Here is a 15194-nt window from a genome sequence, read left to right as displayed (position 1 = left end):
ACACACACACACACACACACACACACACACACACACACACACCCTGTACCCTTAAGCCAACACCCCACCTCTACTTCTTCCATCCTAGCATCTGGTAACTACTAATTCACCTTCTGCCTCTTAACTTACCCTGTTCTGGACATGTAAATGTAATAATGCCATGGATTGTCTTTTGTGACTGTTTTTCAAGGTCTTACTGCATTTATTATGCATGGAATTTTGAAAAGTGAATTGTGAAAAGCATGTACTTAATGTGCAAAGCATGCTTTTTAAAATCTTAATACTTGTTTTTAAGGTTATATGACTGTAGTATATAGTGAAAGTAATGCCTAAATCTTGGACTTTTTGAAATAAAGAATTAAAATCAGAGCAAAAAGCCTCCCTGAGATTCTTTTAATATCTTAAAGTTTGATAAGCTGTTAAATAAATTTTGGTAAATGGGAGGCTGGAGATATGGCTCAGCGGTTAAGAGCATTGGCCGATCTTGCAGAGGACCTGGATTCAAACCCCAGCCACCTACATGGCAGCTAACAACCATCCGTAACTCCAGTTCCAGGGAATCTTGTGCCCTCTTCTGACCAGGGACATTGCATGGCATGAGTATACTTTCATACATATGGGCAATACATTCATACACATAAATAAAAATAAAATATTTTTAAAAATTAGAAATTTTGTTAAATGATAATGTATGTAAATTGTATCACAATTTTCTCTGCCAAACGAACATAAATAGAAATGAGTACTTGACCAAATTCTGTAACTTTTTTCTTGCCCACAGTTGCCCTATTTCTGCTGTTCCACCCCCCGAGATTGTTGTTTTAGAATATTATAAAATTCATGCTGTAGTTCATTCTTATTTCCTCTCCTTCTGCCTTGTCTACCAGTATGCTGAGATTACAGACATGCATCACCACATCCAACTTCTGTGTCTGTCCGTTCCCCCCGCCCCCATACAAGCAGGGAGTAAAGTAGTGTTTCCTAAGTGAAGTAGGGCATTTTTGTGTCTGCTTTCCATTGTTGCCTACAGAACTGCATGCTTTATCTTCAGCTTTGTGGCCTTTCACGGGTCTAGTCTTTCTTTGTTATCCCATCAATAGTAAAAGAAACCAAAGTAAACTTTCTTTCTTGCCCAAATCTGTTTGGACCTCTTTGCCTAATTTTAATTTTACACCAAAACTGTTCTCCTGTTTTCATGTATCTTAGAAAATTTGATAGTATTTGGTCTTCTTTCTTTTCACTTCTTTTGAAGTAGCTGATAGGAAACAAAGCAGAAAGTAAGAATTTGTGGTAAAGAAAGGAAAAATTGTTGGCTGCAGTCTAATAGTCATGAATGTACCAAGTTTTATTTGGTACTAAAAGAAGCATACCAGTTGACCAAAAGAGAATGCTGGAAACAGAAAGAGAAAAATATATCTGTGTATGAAAAGGCCTACAGAGAGAGGAGTGTGTTTGGAGATCAAAGAGCAAATCAGTGTCAAGAGGATATGAGAGGGTGAGAAGACCTGGGTCCTGCTGTGTAGCCCACACTGCTGGGAACACTGGGCTGGCCACCACCTCTGTTTTAGGTGATGTTATCTTCATTATTTAGGCTGGTTATCTCTTGATTTTATCTGTTTGTTTGTTTATGTGTATGAGTGCCTACATGTGTGTAATTGCACCCATGTCATGTAATTCCTGCAGAAGCCAGAAGAGGGTATTAGATCCCCTAGAACTGGAGTTATGGATGATTGTTAGCCACCATGTGGGTGCTGGGAATTGAACCCAGGTCCTTTGCAAGAGCAACTAGAGCTCTTAACCACTCAATCATCTCTCTATCTTGTATCTCTTAATTTTTGAGCATATGCGTCCTAGTGTGTATTTATTGCTTATATGTACAGACTTAGGTGTTGGCATGTGGTATAAACTATTAAAAAGAATAGAAAAGTAAAAAGGATGAGAGAGAGGAGAGAAGTATTACTATTTTCATCCCTGATTGAATATGTGTTAAAACTTCTCAATACTGAACACTCCTAAAGAGTAGGTCATCAAACAAGGTCAGTGGAGATAATAGAAGGAAATCTGGAGGCTGCATTGACAGGACTTGGAATTGGTTAAATAATAAGGGTAAAAAGGGAGGAAGGAGTGTGGCAGGCCTGTATTTCTATGAATAGATGATGCTGATTGAGAAATTAACAGATATTCTAGCAATAAACTAAGCATGTTGTCACTCTGTAGAATGTATTGTTTTCTCTAAGGATATGCTTAATGCCTTTAAGTGACAAAGGGCGGGAAGAGCTGGAAGGTGATTTGATGGATAGGCCTTAATCTGTGCTTAGGAAGAAGGAATAGGGAAAATGAACGTGGAGGCCTCGCTTAGTCTTGCTTTTAGAACAGTTAGGATATAATATGGTAAATTATAGGACTCAGCTTCTAGTTGACTTCTAAAGTATGCTTAGCTAGAAGCAGTCTTTACTTCCTTAGCTAAAAGTAAAGGACTAACAAAACATAAGGTGGACTGAGGGGCATAAGACTATTACCTCTGAAGTAAAGTAAATGATCTACAATTTATCTACCATTAACCATCATTTTCATACTTTAAAAAGAGATAAAGCATATTTGAGGCCATAAATTGAAGGAGATTATCTCTAGTAGCACAGGAAAGGGAAAGTCCAACTCATACTCAATTTTGCCTGACGCAGTAAGAAATTATCTAGATGATGGCGTACTTTTTCTCATATGTGGCTGTAGCTATGTGGTGCTTCTTTCATTAAGCATTATACATATTTTAAAGGGTGGATTTAAAGTGTTCATTGCTTTGAATAATTTACCGTGTGTAATTCTCATGTCTGAACACGGTGCCTTGCAATGTAGGTTTGTTTTTTTTTTTTTTTAATGCAGGTAACTGGGTCATTGCAATGCCTGCCTCCGAGTCCTCCCTTCTATTCCAGATACTCAGGTTTAACACAGTTGCACATGCCTCTGCTTTCGCTCCTTCTCAGTCATGAAGGGCCTTATTAAAATGGTCAGAAATGTGAGCACCATTCCTTCAAATGCTGACTGTGGGTCCACTTTATCATTCAGCACCCAGCTTTTCCAGAAGGCAAATCCAATCCAAACCAGTTTTAGAGCAAACACTGTCCCTTTTAATCCTCAGAGAAGCAAAATGCTGAGATGGGCAAAATCCCCCTTACAGATTACCTTGAGATGACTAATTGTTAATAATAGAAACCTCTAATGTTAAAAAAACACAAGTGCTAAAGATCTGTTGTAGTGATTGCATGTATTAATAAAATGCAGTAATGTGGATCAAAGCTAAATAGCCATCATTTTCCACTACTGATTAACTCCCTCAAAACCATTACATTTCCTTGCCCCAAGAAAATTAAATGGTAAAGAATAGTGAAGGGAAGGGACAAAGACTGTTTAACACATTGCATAAGGACAAAGAACATCTGCAAGAAGACTATTTTAAGGAAAAAAAATTGATGGAGGTAATTTTACTTGTAGAAATACAATACAGAGGTTAAATTTTGCATCCATGCTACATTTTAATCTGTTTAGATCTGTTTTCTTTATAGCTCACCCAGATTTCTCGTCAGCCCTTAGGCTATAGTAGAGCCAACTTTTTAAAAGTGTCTTTTCATAGGTAAATGGCTAGTATTAAAACTGATTATTACTGAATTTACCTGTACAATCAGTCTTCTGTTCCCTAGTTTACCTTCTCAGGTTGAGTAAAGAAAGAGTTAATAGTATCAGCATTAAGCAGGAAGTACTGTTAGCCTTATGCACATGGTGGAATGAATAATTTAGTATCTTCGGGAAATGCAAACTGCAGTAGAATTCAAGCAACCCTATCAGAAAGTAGATCAATATTTTACTTGATAATAGAAGTAAAAGTCACTGGAAAGAAGATGCTTAAAAATGCCAAGTGCAAGAATGTTGTTTATGGTTTAAATTGTTAGAAAGGTTGGAATTCTTGGTTGGAAATGTTTTGTCTTCTGCAGTTATAATGACGCTCCTGCATTCTGTCCTGTATTCTGACAGTTGTCAGGTGACTTTCTGCTGACATGATTACTAATGGGATGTGGCAGTTTCTTTGCTGTCAGAAACGAAATAATTTCTCAGGTTTTTCTTGTAAGTTTTTTCTTTTAATTGTCCTTATGTGTTTTCTCCTTTAATATGGATTAAAGGAGCTAAAAGGTAAAACTTGAAAACCAGGCATGTTTACTAATAAAACCTTTGTAGAAGTAGCCTTTTATAAGCATCGATAAGTTTTTTTTAAGAAGTTCAAATTTAAAATGTGATTGTTGACACTTCTAAATTATTTCTCCTTTAACTTGATCTCATTAGCTTAGACTTTTTATACATGTGCCTGTGATCTTTCTGCATCATTATGTTACTACTGTAAATATTGTGCATGCAACTTTAATAATAGATCGGGTGGTTGGAAGTTCTTAGCACAGGTGCATTAATTGATATTATTTTTTTGATATTTGCAAGTATCTGCTATGTGTAATATTTTTAAATAAGACTTAATTGGATTATGTTGTCTGTTTCTAAAATGTTGAACATTGTATTTAAGACTACTACCACATAACCATTCTTTAAATATAAGTTGGTTTGGTTCTGATTTTACTGCAACTTTTTTACCTAGCAGAAGTTGTATTCTTTAAAAAATATACTTTTAGGTAAATCTAAACCATTGTCTTGTTTGCCTGTGTTCTTAAGCCAGTATGTATTTTAACTGTTTCTTGGTTTGTACCTGTAAGAAAAGAACCTTTTCCTTGCTGAAAAGAGTTCTGTAAAATTTCATAGGAAATTATTTGATGTAAAGTTTTGCATGTTATTATAGTAAGAAAATATTTTTGGTTGCTTTTTTCATCCCACTGTTGGGTTTCACCTTGATTTTGGATAAGGCATTTCTCTTTTCAGAAATTGTGATCTTCTCTTTGAGTTTTTCCTCCTAAAAAGAATTTATGAATTTACCTCATTGAAAAACTGAATTTTAATGTAAATTTTAAAGTTAAATGGCTGGCTGATACAGCCATAGATTTTTAATAATATATTTTCTCAAATATGTTTGCATATTTAGAAAAAAACAATAAAAAGTCTCAGTAAACAATGAATAACTTTGTTTTTTAAGTGCATAGCAGTCTCTTTTATCAGTGAATATCTACTGAGACTTTTTAATTGCAGTGGGCTGTTTATAATGGCCTTCATCTTTTTCTAACCGCTGTAAATGAGCAGTCATATATATTAAATTAATCTTAAATGTTTCCTTTAATTTTTTTTCAAACACAGTTCTTCTAAATGGGAGGGTAGACATTATGACATTAAATCTATTGGCCATAGATCTTAACTTTATATACGTCATTTTCACTAACATTTAAAAAATATAGATTGCATTATTTGGATTGTATAACTCAAGAAATAATTACACTACAAACATATCATTTGATATGTGGCTTTTTCCAGGTGGTTTTTTTTTTTTTCTTCCCAGAAATAAGATTACATACAAATTATTTTTAAGAGCTTATGTTAAAGAGGATACTTTTTTATATTATTATGCTATAGAGCTTCTAGGATGAGGCTGTAGCTAGGACTATGTATAAATACATTTTGAACATTTCAAAGCACCTTTTAGTTAATGTGAAGTTCTTCAGATGGCCCCATTATCCTTTGAAACTTCTAACACCAAGGTGTCTGTTGCAGCCCAGAGCAAGGTTACTGCTACCCAGGACAGCACTAATTTGCGATGTATTTTCTGTGGTAAGCAACATTATGTTTACATTACTTTTTCAAGCTGTGGTACATACTCCTTGCACATTTCCATAAATTCTGTTCCCTTAGGCCATAGTCTGGTTTGTGATATTTGGGATATAAAGCAAGCTTCTGTTTTCATGTTGTGGTATCTGTTGTGGTTCATGTAGGTGATTTAGGTTAGCTTTTGAGTTGGCTTATTAGTGAGGATTTAATCTAGAAATAGGTTCTTAAAACTATTTTGTTCACCTCATCCAATACAAATGAGAGGGATATTTTTAAAAAATATTTTGTTTGGGATCAGACTTTTAGTTTAATTTAAAAGAAAAAGCTGTTTTCATATGATTTGAGTAATGTAAATGTGCCTTATTTGAAAGGAGCTTTTGTTTAATTTGGGTTAATTTTTAGATGTGCATGTTGTAAAAGCAGATGTAAACTTACTACTTGGTGGATATCTGACCAACATCCTCTTTTATTTGGAAGATTAAGTAGCTATGGCTAAGGAGTGAATGTAGGTTTCTAGAATGTTTTCTGACCTGCTCACTCTCATAAACCTACATGTGTGCACATACATATATTATTTGCATGGATAAACTAGGTATGTCACTTAGCCACCCCAGGTTAGAGCTAATCATATTTTTTCCTATCTGTACACAAGTACATTATCTAGTTAGATAAGTATGTATATAAATACCTATTCTTATTTGAATTCTTTTTATTGCCATTTGATTCTGAAACTTCCTATTTTGAAAATCTAATTTCAAAAAATGTCTTATTTGAAAGTCCTTCTTTTGATCCAAATATACCCTTTTGACTCATGTATACTTAACTGACCAGATTATTTTAATGTGAGAAAATCATAAGGTGATATACTACAAAAAATCGGAACAGTTCAGCTCTGCATGGGTTCTTCATGTGACTCAGAATTTTTAATGTGGTTCCTCAGTACTATTGATATTATTTCTTTGAAGAGAATCCTTTATAAGTTGATGTTCTTACTGGTTTAGACAAGCATATTAGAAATTTGGGAACTAAAAAGACAGTTCTGATGTCGTAGTCGCCTAAAGTTATATTTTGACCTGCCCCAGCTAATGGGTATAGCAGTGAGCTTAGCCTGTTCTATGACTTTTACCAATCTCTCCTTTCCCAGATTCCACAATTCAGCACTGCAGACTGCTTAATCAGTAACTTTATTTCTGATCCTCTTGCCTCTTTCTTGAGTTCTTCCAGGCCATCTTTTGAACTAGTCATGAATAGATACTGATATTTATGTTACTAGGGCTGTCTTTAATTCATTTTGAAGACCTACTCGATGTTAAAACTTTCTACTTAAAAAATTGAGATCCAATGCAGAATAATAGATTACCCAGTTTCAGAGAAAAAAATGATTCAGCCTTATTAATAAAGGTAAATTTTTTAAGTTTATAAAATAACATTAAAAAACAGCCTTGCCAGGCGTGGTGGCTCATGCCTTTAACCCCAGCACTCAGGAGGCAGAGGCAGGCGGATCTCTGTGAGTTCAAAACCAGCCTGGTCTACATAGTGAGTTCCAGGACAGGTGGGGCTACAGGGAAACCCTGTCTCAAAAACACCAAAAAAAAAAAAACCTTTAATTTGTGTACAATGTAATTACCACTTTCTTAAGTTTAAATTTGATTTCATAGCATATAATACCTACTTGTCTTTTAGTCCTGTGTTTTTAAATAGTCTGTGGCTAAGTGTAAAACAAGATTGTGAGAATTAAAATGGGGACAATAAGGGAAATGTACTTTAACCAAAACTCTAATATTGAAGGCAAGACTGAAATGCCATTCCTTCTGGAGAGTTTCAAATCAGATTGTCCATCATTTATAACTTATCAGCAACATTGCCACATTTTATTAGAAACAGTAATTTACAGACTGCCTTCTATCTTCTGAATTAGGGTCAACCATTGACTTTTACTCTAGTTCCAAAACAGGACCCTTAGTGCTGTTCTTTATGAGAGTAGAATCAGAGCAGCATCATGCAATTTCTAAGCCTTGGTTGTTTCTTCTTCTCCTTCTCCTTCTCCTTCTCCTTCTTTTCTTTTTTTTTCCTTCACAAGGAGGCTGATAACCTCCACATCATGCAGGATAAATACTGTCATTTGCCCACTGAGTTTTATGAAAATTCCTATTTTGTATTATAAGAACACAGATACTCTTTTAGGAATGTGACATGTGTGAAAAGATAGTTTACATTCCAGAAAATATAGCCACTGATAGCCTTGCCTAATCTTAGTTTCTGCTTCCTGTTGTTGTATGTGATGGTATTGATAAAACACACAAAATTTATTACCTATTAAAATGTTTGATAGGAAGAGAAAATGTGATTGTGTACCTATAGTTCATAATCAGCTAGAAGTTTTATTTAATAGTTATAGTATGTTTATAATTATATTTAAATGCACATGTAGTTCAATGTGCTATTTTTCACAACTTGACAATATTGATAAAGAAAATAAGCAGATTTAATATATGTCAAAAAGTGCCAAAGGGAGAGATTTCTTCCATCTTCCCAATTTGAAAAATGCCTAGAAGAATAAAATGGCCCATTATCACAAAGAACTGTGTAGCAAAGAATTCTAATAGCCACACCTAGATCAAAATTCACATTTTAAAAGGATCGTCTTTTAAGTTTTTATTTCCTTCTCGTGTGTCGGAAATAAACTATAGTAATTTTTTAATTAATAAGATGAGCCACAAAATATTATCCACATTAGAAACTTTTCTAAGCAGATTTGTAATGAACTTTTAAAGAGCCTAACAAAATTCAAAACCACCTCTGTAAATTACTGGGTCTTTTTTTCTTGTTCAGTTTGTTTTATGAGTTATATCAGGATTTGTTAGGGGTTTTGTTGTTGTTACTTTTTGTTTTGTTGAGAGGATTTAGGTATATATAGCCACAGCTGACCCTGAACTCAGAACTCTGCCGTTACCTCCCAAATGCTGCGGCTAGCATGGACCGCCATGCTTGGCCCCAGACTGTTTAATTTAAAAAACCAAACATACAAAAGCTGTTTAATAAGATCAATAAGCCTAGCATGGTAGCACATGCCTGTAGTCCCAACACTTGGGAGGCAGAGGCAGGTGGCTCTCTGTGAGTTCAAGGCCAGCTTGGTCTACATAGTGAGTTCCAGGCCAGCTGGGACTACAGGGAGACCCTGTTTCAAAAAGACCCCCCTTAAAAAAAAAAATTAAGATTGAGTTGAAATTTTGACATGTGTCTTGAATTTGTAAGTTTCCACAGAAACCAATGTAATTCATTAATACTTGCCGTTGAAATATAATGCTTGTTCTAGATGTGAGCAAGACAATTAGATTTGTCAGCTAGTTGAATTTGCTGCTCCACTATTCATACAGAGAGTTTCACTCATATACTCAAACACTATTTTTAAAAGTAAGTAAATCAGCTGGGCGTGGTGGCGCACGCCTTTAATCCCAGCACTCGGGAGGCAGAGGCAGGTGAATCTCTGTGAGTTCAAGGCCAGCCTAGTCTACACAGTGAGTTCCAGGACAGCTGGGGCTACAGGGAGACCCTGTCTCAAAGAAAAAAAAAAAAAGTAAACTGTGATGATCTTTTTTTTTCCCTCATGATGATCTTGTAAGTGGGCTATTCTACTTTGCCTTCAATTGCTGTGATAAAACACTCTGACTGATACCAACTTGGGGAGGAAAGGGTTTATTTGCCTTACATCTCCCACATCACAGTTCATCAGGGAGCCCAAGGTAGGCACTCAGGGCAGGAACCTGGAGGCAGGAGCTAGAGCACAGACCGTGGAAAAACACTGCTTACTGGCTTGCTCCCCTGGCCCATGCTCAGCCTGCTTTCTTATACAACACAGAACAACCTGCCCAGGTGTGGCACTACCCACAGTGGGCTGGACCCTCCCGCATCACTCAAAAATCAAGAAAATACCCCACAGACATGGCCACAGGCCAGTTTAATGGAGGCAATTTCCCAATTGAGGCTCCTTCTACTGAGGTTGACAACTAAAGCTATCTAGCAAATGGGCTTTGCCAAGTGCTTGCATTTTATAGTTATAGCTTTGGATATGGAAAGTATACCAACCCCTATTTTATACTTTCCTAAACTTACCGCCCCGCCTTGTATGCCCCTACCCTTCTTTCTAGAAGGTATCTTTTCCCTGTAAGATTGTAAACATTGGTAAATAGCCAGATCATCATTGTGCTAGTTTTCCAAGCAAAACATTCTATCTCCTTACTAGAAAACAGTTATACTTTCATTTACATAAACATTTATGTGTGTATTTAACTTTGGTTTTAAAAGTGTTTTTTTGTTTTTTGTTATTGATTATGTGAAACTCATTTTGTATTTCCTTCATTTGGTTCTCAGTATAGCAGAACAAAGAAATCTATTGAGATAGATCAGTGCAGTCATGTTATTTATCGTTAGAGAACAAATTAAATGATTAAAAACATTGGTAAAGAGATAAGGAAAAAGTAAGTAAGTTCAGATTCATTTTTGTTTTGTTTTGTTCTTCTGGACCTGGGGTACACTAGCACTGCATCACATCCTGATGAACCTTTCCTTTGTTTTGAGGTCTCCTCCCTTAGGTTAGTATAGATACTTTCATGATCTCCACTTACGAATTATAATAGCTTGTTTTAGTACATACAACATTTACTTACTGACTTTTTTATACTAATGCTCTACAAAACAGTGTGAGAATTTCTGCTAGGGATACATGGTGGCACACCAGAAGTCAAAAATACACATCTCTATGAAAGTGGAAGATAGTGGGGGCTGGAGAGATGGCCCAGCGGTTAAGAACACTGGTTGTGTTCTTGCAGAAGACCCGGGTTCGAATCCCAGCATCCACATGGCAGCTAACAACTGTCCATAACTCCAGTGCCTCTTCTGACCTCTGCGGGCATTGCACAGCACGGGTGCACTTAGCTACATGCAGGCAATACACGCATACACATAAAATAAAAATAATAAATTTGAAATTTTTTTTAAAAAGTGGAAGATAGCTACTTCGTTTTTTTGCTTGTTTACAATTCTGTATTGTAGAATTGCTCCAGCTTAACCTCAGACCAGCCATTGTAGAGTATTCTAGGTACAGCATTCATCTCACTTGGTTTTTATATTCAGTGACATTAAGAGTTCCCAAATTTAGTGACAGTCTATCTAAAATGCTATAAATGGGTCTGCATTGTTCGTGGTGTGTAGGAATGGACGGCCAGTAGTGTCACATGACAGCACTGTATTGTGAATGCAAGTCCCTTTTCCCCTTCTTACCTCAAATGAAAAGTTGTTAAGATTACCTGTAACATTTAAAAAAAAAAAAAAAACCAGATAGGTAGGTTAATATATTAAGTGGAATATATTCAGTGAATGTTTGTTTCGCCAGTATTGGAAATGCTAGGCCATTAAACAAAAATGGCAGCTTAAGTTGGACAAATTTGATGAATGCATTAGCATACTTCAGTCTAGTAATGAGGTTCTCATGCTCTCTCTCTCCTGTTTTTCATTTCCAGTGTTCTATTTAGGTGAGTTTTTGAATTCTGATTTTTCATTTAAGTTCTTTCTCCACTTCATGAATAATTATCCCAAAGAGAATGTCTCATTGTCTTAGAATATGTCAAGCTCAGGTGCTATCCAGACGCTCATTGAACTTGTTTACTCCAGCTCTTCACATGTAAATGTTTATTTTCCTTTACTGTTGGTGTTTCCATTTGTTTCAAGTAAGCCTTCTGGAGATGATGACAGTATTGTGTTGCAGTCTTTCATTTGCTGTGTGTTATGTAAAGCTTCTATTTTATTTTGCTAGACAAAAAGAAGATGCATTTTTAAATATGTGATGGTTTTATGTTATTCTCATGGTTTTAGTTCCTCTGTCCAGCTAGGTAGAATGGTAACATTCATCTGTAATGTTTCCCTCCCTCATAGGGCCAACATTGCCTAGACAGAATTCACAGCTACCTGCTCAAGTTCAAAATGGCCCATCCCAAGAAGAATTGGAAATCCAGAGAAGGTAAACACATACGCTTGTACTTTTCTTTTGCAGCAGACCAAAAATAGTTATGGACTTTCACTCCTTTGAAACTGCAATATGCATTCTTAGTAATTAGTAAATTTTGAAGTCATGATTAACAAGATTAACAAATGACTTGTTAGGCTTGACACAAGGTTAAATTTCCTATTCACCTTTTTTTTTTTTTTTTTTTTTTTTTATAAAAAGCATACTTGGGGCTGGAGAAATGGCTCAGCAGTTAAGAACACTGGTTGTTCTTGCAGAAGACCCGGGTTTGTATCCCATCACCTACATGGCAGCTAACAACTGTCTGTAACTCCAGTCCCAGGGGATCCTACAGCCTCTTCTGACCTCCACGTGCATTGCACAACACCTACATGCAGGCAATACATGCATACACGTAAAAATAATAAATAAAATTTTTTTAAAAAAGCATACTTGTGGTACATCTAAAACATTAAATAGCATATAAAATATCTGCGTTCTTCAGAAAACCTTTTTCTTTTTTCCATGTGTATGTGTGTATACACATGTACACACCTGTTTATGCATGTTTAGGCCTGAGGTCAACATCAGGTATTTTCAATTGTTCTCCACTTTAGTTTTTGAAACAGTGTCTCTTTGAACCTGGAACTCTTTAATTCCACTAAACTGGTCAGCAAGCTCCAGGGGTCCTCCCATCACCTCATCACCAGGATCACAGGTGTGCACTGTGCCCAGCCTTTTACATGGGTACTAAGGGTCCAGCTCAGGTCCTCATGCCTGCACATCAAGCACTTCACCAGTTGAGCCATTCCCCAACCCCACTGAGTCTTATTTTCTGATACCTGTGACCAGCATGGCTCCTACATGACCACTTTAACTAGAAAGTCATAGTAGTGTTGGCTAAATTTATAAGGTACTGATTTTGAAGTATTATAGGTTTTAATAGAAGAATACAAAATAATCTTGTTTTGACTCATGCTGGTTGAACAAGATTAGTAGCTTCTCCATCATTTTCAATATGGTTTTGGATGCTTGAAATTATAATACAGCCTAATGTTTAGGGGTAGATTTTTCTGAATTAGAAGTTTGAATTATAAAGCTACTTAGTAACAAAATTATTTTCTTTTTGTTGGTATTGTTTTGTTTTTGGTCATTTTGAGACACAGTCTCACTGTAGACTGGGCTGGCCTAGAACTAGCTATGTGGATGGGGCTGGCCTCAGACTCAGAGATCTACCTCCAAGTGCTGGCACAAAATTGTTTTATAAATCTCAAATACATTAAGGAGCTAAAATTGAGTTAGGCAAACCAGGTATCCTGTTATTAAACAAAATGAAAAAACAATTTAGGAGAGACTGCCATTGCTTTTTATAACTACTAAATCATCCCTGTTTTATTCTGAGGATTTATTAACCATTGTTAGATATTAAATAAGCCAGTGTATTAATGGAATTTTCTAATAGAGAAACATTTGTTCCATGGCAAATCAGCATTTTTTATGGTGACATTTGATCTGTGTTTCATATTGGAAAATATTTTTTCATTTTCCCTAAGTTATCTCAATATGTCCTTGTTCCCTGATAGGCTGCTTAGAGTGTAATTACTTGGCTCTTGAGGAAGTACCCTAAAGACTTCCCCACAAATGAATTTTATTTCATATGGGACATACACTTATGTATGTGTGTACATGCACATACACAGATATTCTCTCTCTGTCTCCCACCCCTTCTCAATCATACCATTTAGCATAGCCTGCAGGGTGAAAATGTGTTCAACTCTTTTGAATGATGCTGTAATTGATACAAATAAAACTTGTTTCTATAGAAATGAGTTTAAAGAATATAAAATACAGCTCCAATTTGAGAGTTTAAGAAACACCAGAATAGGGGCTGGAGAGATGCCTCAGCAGTTAAGAGCACTGACAGCTCTTGCAGAGTACCTGGATTTGGTTCCCAGCACCCATATGGCAGTTAACAAACATCAGTAACTCCAATTCCAGGGGATTTGATGCCCTTTTTTGCTCTCCAGGGATAATGCATGCACATGGTGCACTTATATACATGCAGGCAAACCACTCATACACATAAAATTAAATTTAAAAAATATGTATCAGAATAATTCCAAAAGTAGAAAATGGTGATGCTCTTGTATGTACAGTAAAGTAGAAAAGTAATTTTTAAAGTGTGTTATTATTGAGGGTGATAAGTTGTAAGTAGCCAGGAGAGAACGTACATAATAATCTCTAGTTATATAAAATGATCCATTGAGTAAGTCCTGAGTTGGTTGCCAGAGGGCATGGCAATAAAAAATAGAAATAGAAGCCGGGCGTGGTGGCACATGCCTATAGTCCCGGCACTTGGGAGGCAGAGGCAGGCGGATCTCTGAGTTCAAGGCCAGCCTGGTCTACATAGTGAGTTCCAGGACAGCTGGGGCTACAGAGAGACCCTGCTTCAAAAAAACGGGGAAAAAAAAAAAAAAAAGAAAAGAAAATAGAAATATCTAAGGTTACTGCTGGCTTAAGGGTCACAGGGTGGTGCATATAAGGTTGGAATTTTAGTTCACAATTAGTGTGGAGTGGTTTTACTAATTGTTATGAAAACCCTATGCCTGCTACAGATCACCTTCAATCATTACTCACCCTAGCAGTCCTCTGAGCTTGATTTTTGTTTGTTCATTTATATGTAAGATGATAGTTCTAAAGTCTTTGAAAACGGTTTATTTATAATTAAGGATGCAGGCCTGGTGAGGTGGCACACACCTTTAATCCCAGCACTCAGGAGACAGAGACAGGCAGATCTCTGTGAATGCAAGGCCAGCATTGTCTACATAGTGAGTTCCAGGCCACCTGGAGCTACAGAGAGACACTGTCTCAAAAAGACCAAAAAATAAAAATAAATAAAAATTAAGGCTATTAACTACACTACTCATTGAGTAATCAACTTTACCTTGGTCATCTGGAAAAGTAAAATACAAATTTCTAAAAAAATTTTAGTTGTTTTTGTTTCTTCTATCCATAAGCATGTATATAAATCTTACTTTGTTTTTGAGTCAGGGTCTCCATGTAGCCTGGAACTTGTTAGGTAGACCAGACTAGGCTTGATCTCACAGAGATCCACTTGCCTCTGCCTCCCAGGTACTGGGATCAAAGGTGTCCACCACCATGCCTGGCAGAATCTTTTAGATAAGCCTTCCCTAAGATACCAATCAATTTCTTTCACCCATTCCTTCTCTTTAGCCTATTTCCTTTTCATGCCTGCCTGCCTGTAACAGGGCCTTAGCTGTGTAACCCAGGCTGTCATTGAATTTGCTATGTAGCACAGCCTCATCTAGAACTGGAGATCCTCTTAACCTCGCTTCCTGAGTGCTGGGATTGTAGGCATGAACCACCATCTCTGGCTCTTTCCTGTTTCCTGCTGGATCTTCTGGGTTAATTCCTTGTTACACTT

The 15194-nt window shown here is 36.3% G+C and overlaps 1 protein-coding gene across 5 annotated transcripts in view; it reads left to right on the top strand.

Moving 5' to 3' along the window:
• Positions 1 to 15194, top strand: part of Enah (ENAH actin regulator) — a 134708-nt gene that overhangs the window by 85757 nt on the left and 33757 nt on the right. For 3 of the 5 annotated variants that reach the window (XM_029558996.1, XM_008823736.3, XM_008823731.3), the window contains exon 4: positions 11680 to 11764. In XM_029558996.1, the coding sequence (XP_029414856.1) occupies positions 11680 to 11764 (85 nt within the window). Of the gene's footprint in view, positions 1 to 5694; positions 5752 to 11267; positions 11280 to 11679; positions 11765 to 15194 lie in introns of all 5 variants that reach the window. The other 2 variants (XM_008823723.3, XM_008823724.3) reach the window with 2 other exon arrangements.

The sequence above is a fragment of the Nannospalax galili genome, unplaced genomic scaffold, assembly GCF_000622305.1.
Source record: "Nannospalax galili isolate Female #2095 unplaced genomic scaffold, S.galili_v1.0 scaffold368, whole genome shotgun sequence".
NCBI lineage: Eukaryota > Metazoa > Chordata > Mammalia > Rodentia > Spalacidae > Nannospalax > Nannospalax galili.
The sequence above is the reverse complement of the archived record's forward strand: the minus strand, read 5'-3'. Positions and strand labels throughout refer to the sequence as shown.